The sequence below is a fragment of the Leptinotarsa decemlineata genome, unplaced genomic scaffold, assembly GCF_025532065.1.
Source record: "Leptinotarsa decemlineata unplaced genomic scaffold, Ldec_3_MD MMD2_tig00000232_RagTag_RagTag, whole genome shotgun sequence".
Taxonomy (NCBI): domain Eukaryota; kingdom Metazoa; phylum Arthropoda; class Insecta; order Coleoptera; family Chrysomelidae; genus Leptinotarsa; species Leptinotarsa decemlineata.
In genome coordinates this window covers 524,554-532,199 of record NW_027412546.1, presented here as the reverse complement: position 1 = coordinate 532,199, position 7,646 = coordinate 524,554, and the positions used below count along the sequence as shown (strand labels likewise).

The window sequence follows — 7,646 nt, the reverse complement described above, 5'->3', positions numbered from 1 at the left end:
AGTTGTTTACAGCTGATTCTCGGCCTCCCCCCACCACTATGACGTATTAATTGCTTTTTTTATTGGTTGTTGTTTGGTGAAGTTTTTTTTGTTGTGCAGTGAAGTCAAGGCGTTGTGACCTTGAAGTGTCTGGTGCATGGATCGTTCAGATTTTTTTTTCATATGAGATTTTGTGTGTTTATGTGTGTGTGTAGGAGAATGCACGGTACAGGGTTTCATCATGTGCTTGTTTGTCTATGTACAAACATACGTCTGCATACTTCGAAGATCCTCCAAGTAATAAATGCTCCATCGGTGTTAGGGCACCAAGTTAGTAGTGGAGTGACGTCACAGCAATAACCGTTCAACGGCTAGAGAGCGACATGTTCACTCCACGACGTGTGGCAGAGTAATGCGTATTCATCGGTCTGCCCTCACCTCTCCTGAAGCGATGAAGGTTCGCTCTAGCCCCGCTATCGATGGTGACACAACGGCAGCCGAGGACTGTTTGCCTAGCGTCTACCCTCTCCGAGACCGCAACGACCACTGCTTGCTCGTATATCGACATCTGTTATCGCATTCAGTTGGGAGGTAATCTTGGCGCATGTAGTTGAGAAGTGGGGTTGGCTATGACGTCTTGACGGGTCCTATCAGAGTGTATTTAAGAAGCGTACGAGTGTTGGCTATGTCAGTTTACATCAAGTGAGTTAGTGAGAACTATTATATAAAATGTATTCCTGTGACTGTGGTAAATCTTTCACTCGTAGTGATAATCTTCGTCGGCATCAGCTCCAGAGTTGCCAAGGAGGGCCTGCAGTGAAACGGGTGAGAGTGGATAATGCAACACCTATGTATACGTGCAATTGTTGTAATGTGACAATTCCTATGAGCCAAGTGAATTCTCACCGAAGAACCATGAGTCATAAAAATAATGCATGTGTTCAATTGTCTGACGGTGTTCAAATTATAACGAATGCATTCAATTGCCGCATTGCTACATACAGGGTGGAGAGTTCGATTGTAACCAGTGACTACATTTCATTTTTCAATAAGATTAGGCAGAAGGTCATTGAATTACTGGAATCAGCCATCAGGATCCATAAAAGCATCAAGGTGAATATGGAAGTTTTTGGGAATTATATTCTTCAGACTGATGATTCGAGGGACACGAAGTCATTTAATTCCCAAAATAAAATAGTGGACCAATCTTCAGATTTGAATGCTGTTTTTGATGGATTCCGTGATGTAATTGTGGCACAAACGACTGAGTTCCAGGATCGTGACTCAGGTATTTATTTTTTAAAAATTTCAATAAGATTGAATAGTAATATTTTTTTTTTTTTATAATTCAGGTTGGACTTGTGAAAAAATATTGTTTCTCGAGGTCAACATTAATAAATACAGTCCACTGGAAGGACGTTCATATGTGAAGCTGCCTCAATGTATTCAATGGAAGAAAGCTGTTGTGAATGTTCGTAATGAAGATCAATATTGTTTTGCTTGGGCTATAACATCAGCATTATATCCTGCAGATAGTCGAGTGTCCGAACTTACGTCATATCCACATTTTTCCACTGTTTTAGATGTCACAGGTATGGATTTTCCGGTTAAAGTTAATAATAAGAGTATCGAAATATTCGAAGATAGGAATGATATTTCAATTAATGTTTACGGTTTAGAGAGTACATTTGAGAAGGGTAAAATGAAGTATGAAGTGATTGGTCCATTGCGATACTCACAGAGAAGACTCCGGAGACATGTCAATTTGTTGTTTATAACTGATGACTCCGGTAATGGTCACTATTGTTGGATCAAAGATCTTTCAAGATTAGTTTCTAATCAACTATCAGCTCATAGACAGAAAAAATATTTTTGTGACGGATGTTTGATATATTTTTCTGATGAGAGATTGCTTTTACGTCATAATATGTATGATTGTAATCACATTAGTACCACAACACCAACTACTAATTTAAAGATCAATAAATATGGTAGAATGGTTGCGGAAAATAAACTAATGTTTGAAAACTTTGAGAGGCAAATGAGGGTGCCATTTGTAGTGTATGCTGATTTTGAATCAGTGCTTAAACCGATTCATGTGAATGAGCCAAATCCTGGAAGTTCATACACGATTAAAACATTCAAACATGCCCCATATTCATTTGCTTATTTGATAAAGTGTTCATATAATGATGATTTGACAAAATTTGTTACATATAGGGGTGTAGATGCAGCTCAGAAATTTGTGAGTAGCATTGAAGATGATTTGAAAGAGATACATGAAAATCATCTCAGAAACCCTAAACCAATGGATACACAAACTGTCGAAGAAGAAGAACAGTTTGTTGCAGCCAGAACTTGTGGTATATGTAATAAAGCATTTACTGATGGTGACGTCAAAGTAAGAGATCATTGTCATGTCACAGGAAAGAAAAGATCACATGCCGCTCACTCGAAATGTAATTTAAATTTCAAAATACCAAACTTCATACCTATCATTTTTCATAATTTAAGTGGTTATGATTGTCATTTATTCATAAAAGAATTGTATAGGAATAAAGAGAAAGTTGATGTTATCCCGCAAACTAAAGAGAAATATATATCTTTCACGAAGCATCTCTTTACACACAGCTATACCGATAAAGATGGTGTGGTTAGGAAGAATTATCTCAAAATGAGATTTATCGATAGTTATAAATTTATGACTAATTCGTTGGAGAAGTTGGGTGCAAACTTGACCTCCGATCAATGTTTGGAGATGCACAAACATTTCCCACAAATTGAGAAATTCAATTTGATGAGACAGAAAGGTGTATTTCCATATAGTTTTGTTGATGACATTGACAAATTGAATTATCCATTACTTCCGACAAAAAATCAGTTTTATGACACACTCAATTGTGAACATATATCGGAAACTGATTATGATAGGGCTAGAAAAGTTTGGAATTTATTCGAGTGTCAGAATTTGGGGGAATACTCTGATTTGTATTTGAAGTCGGATGTATTGCTACTATGTGATATTTTTGAAAACTTCCGCACCACAAGTTTAGAGATATATAACTTAGATCCGGCACAATATTACACTGCACCTGGATTATCATGGGATGCCATGTTGAAGTTCACTAATGTTGAATTGGAATTACTAACTGACATTGATATGATTCACTTTTTTCAAAAAGGTATACGAGGTGGAATTAGTCAATGTAGCGAGAGGAAACATATAGCAAATAATAGATTTTTACCCAATTATAATCCCAACGAACCTTCCACATTCATTACATATTTAGATGCAACAAATCTATACGGTCACAGTATGTCACAACCTCTACCAACAAGTGAATTTACATGGTTGACACCAAATGAAATTCTTAATCTCGATGTGATGGATGTGAGTACTGATAGTCCGTATGGGTATGTATTTGAAGTGGACATTCATTATCCACAAGAGTTGCATGATAAACATTCTGACCTTCCATTTTTAGTCGAAAAAATAATACCACCTCGTACACAATCGAAAATTCCCAAATTAATTCCAAATTTGAATGATAAAAGAAAATATATTGTTCATTATAGGAATCTACAGCAAGCTGTCAAAAATGGATTGATTGTAATGAATACACATAGAGTATTGAAATTCAAACAATCATGCTGGATGAAACCCTATATAGATCTTAATACTGAAATGCGTAATAGGTCTAACAACAAATCTGTTAAAGATTTCTATAAACTAATGAATAATGCGGTGTATGGAAAGACAATGGAGAATGTAGATAATCGAATTGATGTTAGACTCGTTACACATTGGGAAAATATAAAGAAAAATATAGGTGCCAGCACTCTCATAGCCAAACCAAATTTCAAAAATTGTTCAATTTTCACTGATAATTTCGTTGCCATTCAATTGGGTAGAGTGAAGGTTCATTACGATAAACCATTATATTTGGGATTTTCCATATTAGAATTATCTAAAACAGTCATGTATGACTTTTTCTATGGATGCATCAAACAACACTTTGATGAAAATGTCTCTTTACTTTACACAGATACCGACTCGCTCATTCTTAAAGTAAACACAGAAAATTTTTATGAATTCATAAAAACTAACATAAGTAGATTTGATACATCCAATTACAGTATAGTTAACCAATTCAATATTCCAGTAACAAGTTCAGTCTTGGGTAACTTCAAAGATGAATTTCCAAATGATCCAATCATGAGTTTTTATGGTACAGGTGCTAAAGCATATTATGTGAAATCTGTTGATGGTGAATTTAAGAAAGCCAAAGGGGTTAAACGATCTGTAATAAAGAATGAATTGACATGCGAAGATTATCAAAAAATCGTCGAACAAGGTGGTATGATATTCAGAAAGATGAATTCATTTAGAAGCGTGTTACATGATATGTATACTGAATTAAAAAATAAAGTTGCATTATCATATCACGATGATAAACGATTTATCATTCCGAATACTACCCACACTCTTCCTTGGGGTCATAATGATATTGAATTTTATGAAAACGATCCAAATGAGAACATTCGTTGGATAAGTAATATTATTCAACAATCACAATCTCAGGAGACTCCATTGGATCAATTGATTAATTTATTATCTGCCGAGATCAATGATTGAAATATCATTCAATATCTTCAAAACCGGAAAATTCAATATTGATATTTATGTAGCCATTTATAATTAATAATATATGATAGAAGTAATGTGATATTAATGTATTATGTATGTATGTATATGTATTACTGTAATGAATATAAAATGATTAAAATTTTATTTGTATTATTTCTATTTCCCTAATCAATTACTGCAATATATAGTATAATGTAAATGACAGAAATATCAGTTTGAAGAGAATCATCGTAGAGTGCACAATGTCTAAAACAATCGATAAGTTTGGTAGAAAAAGAAAATGGGGTGGTAATGTCATTCGAGGTCCTCCTGGGAATGGTTTTAAATTAACAAAAGATGGTCATTATGACATGCAAAGGAAAATATTGAAAAATACAAGTGAACCAATTGACAAGAGTGATTGTGTAACTGTATCATATCTTGAGGGGGAAATTAATGGAGCAAAGGAAGTTATACTTCTAGCCCTACAAGCTGCAATACAATCCACAATAGGCAATATTGCTCGGGACGCCCGGCAAGCATTTAACGATAAAATTGCAGAGGCTCGGATAACTTTCACTCGTAAATTTGACAAACTTACAAGTGATGTAGACATAAAAATGTCTGACATAACAGCGTCTACAAATAAAAAATTTGATGCTATGTCAAACATAACAGGGACTACAATGAAAAAGTATGATGTACTGGAACAGAGAGTTGAAGTATTGGAGAAAAACCATAAAGAAGTTTTGGAGAGAAACTATAAAGTCAGGCCATCATCATCAGGTGGACTGGGATATCCAGGACTGAACATTAATCCAAATCATAGAATAATACAACCAAAACCAAAACCAACTGATGATGTATTAATGGAACCAACATGGTGAATGTATTCCCTCGTTAGGTTAGGTTAATAGCTACGTTAGGTTAGCTGCATACTTACGTTAGGTTAGGTGTTAGGTTAGTACTCCCTCGTTAGGTTAGGTTAATAGTTACTGTAGGTTAGGTTAGGTTAGGTTAGGTTAGGTTAGGTTAGGTTAGGTTAGGTTAGGTGTTCGGTTGCATAGCGGTAGGTTAGCGTACTAGGTTAGGTTACGTTAATACGTTAATACGTTAGGTTAGGTGTTCGGTTGCATATTATGTTACGAACGCGCGCGCGAAGAGGGCGTAGATGTCTCTCCAGATGTCCCGCCTACCTGGGGCCGGAGGCCCCACCCACCTGGGCGGAGCCCAGGCAGTGGGCGGGGCCCGTTAGGGCCACGCCCCCCCCCCCCCCCCCCCCCCCCGTCGCCACCAACTTTTCGGATACCCCGCCCCTTTCCGAAGCCCCGCCCCCTTTCCGAAGCCCCGCCCCTCCCCTCCCCGAAGCCCCGCCCCCCCCGACTCCCAACATTTGCGCATGTACACCCCTACCCTCATCGCGCATGTGCGCTCCCACCATTTTCCCACCGCTCACGCATCGAAGTCGATACCCTCCGGAGAGCACTCCACAACATTCAGTTCGAGAAGTCATCTCATCGAGAGCAGTCCACTCCACAACAAGGCAGTACGTTCCAACGACCAACTTGATATTTGAGTAAGTAAATTAGGAATGTTATTTTTTATATCAACTAACTTTGTATTATTTCTTCTTTTTCAGAATGGCAACCAATACACAGGAGGTGAATAATGCTGTGGCGTCTATTCTGCCGGTGTCCGCTGACCAGGAGGAGGCAGCATCTTCGAGAGCGGTGACGGTTGACCAGCCAACCACTTCGCGTTCGCGAGTTAGGTGCAGATCTTCTAGCCCTGACTTATTCGAGGAGGAGGAGGAAGTCAGGGCTGTGAAGAAGGTTTGCCAACGACCTGCAGCAAAGGTTGGTCCTATTTCAAAGTACCGAGCTACTTGCAATAGGACTAATCCTTATGCAGGTAGTTTTTCGACCTCTCGTAAGAGGGCCTCCACACCAGCAGCAGCACCAGCAGCAGTGGAAATTCCGAGGAGTCCTTCTCCGGAGTTGGTGATATTGTCGCCGTTGGTGACGCGACTACCACCGCTGCCAGCGACACCGGCGGATCCTGAGGTGTTGGTGCCACAGCCTATCGGAGAGGTTAGTGAAAAGATGAGTGTTTTTCTGCAGAGATGCAAGAAAGCAGAACGAGCTGCCCGATCTAGCGAGGCCGAGTTGGTTACCATGAAGCGACAAATGGCTGAAATGGATAACCGACGGAGGGAACTCCAAAAGGAAATGGCCGAAATAGATCGGAATTATGCATCTCTGCAGGAAAGGTGTAAAGCAAAGACCTCTTCGATAGAGCTGTACAAAAAAGTAGTGACAGTTATGGACACTCTTTTTGTAGATGAAGTGTAAATGTAAGATTAGTTTTAGGTTAGTTAGGAGTATTTAATTATGGTAGTTTTAAGTTTATATTTGTTAAGTTTATATTGAATAAAGGAAAAGGAAGTGAAATAAAGGGTGTACACTGTTTTTTGGTTTGGTACACATTGAACAATGCGATGGTTGGAGCATTTTTCTTCACTTCCTCTTATTATCATTATTATTTTTTTATTTCAATTCCAAGTTCTTCTAGACAAATACCTCACATCAATTTTTGTGTTCTCTAATCACTTGTAAATAATTTCATGTGAAGAAAATTTAAAAAATAAAAAAATAGACATGTTTCATAGTGAAATCGACAAGTATATTTCATTTGTATTTTATCCATTCAAGTATCTCTTTCATTGAATATGTCTTATGTCACTTTGCAATTTACCCCTACTCATTGAATATGTCTTATGTCACACTACAATTTACCCCTACTCAATGTTCCACTCCTCTCCCACTCCCTCTCGAAAGTATAAAAGTAGAAATCATCTGATGAAACATTCAGTTGATCAGCTAGCATCGAGATGGAACCCGATTCAACCTCCGAACCCTATAGCTGCCCGGATCAGGGGTACAACTTCAATTACTGGGATAACAGCCAGGTACAGGTTGTCTCTTCCACCACGGAACCCCACAGTCCGCCATACGAATACCGGGATCACGACATCAGGATG

General features: G+C 38.1%; 1 protein-coding gene across 1 annotated transcript; it reads left to right on the top strand.

Annotated features, from left to right (window-relative positions):
* On the top strand, positions 1–6,968 carry LOC141481603 (uncharacterized). Its single transcript, XM_074173369.1, has 2 exons — positions 1–6,182; positions 6,246–6,968. Exons 1-2 carry the CDS (start codon positions 5,746–5,748, stop codon positions 6,955–6,957), a joined length of 1,149 nt encoding a protein of 382 aa, XP_074029470.1. The 5' UTR covers positions 1–5,745; the 3' UTR covers positions 6,958–6,968.
* Positions 6,969–7,646: the final 678 nt, after the last annotated feature.

Coding starts and splice junctions, on each gene's coding strand:
- LOC141481603 (XM_074173369.1), top strand. CDS start 5,746: ATGTTACGAACGCGCGCGCGAAGAGGGCGTAGATGTCTCTCCAGATGT. Junction 6,183..6,245: donor ACGACCAACTTGATATTTGA/GTAAGTAAATTA, acceptor CTTCTTTTTCAG/AATGGCAACCAATACACAGG.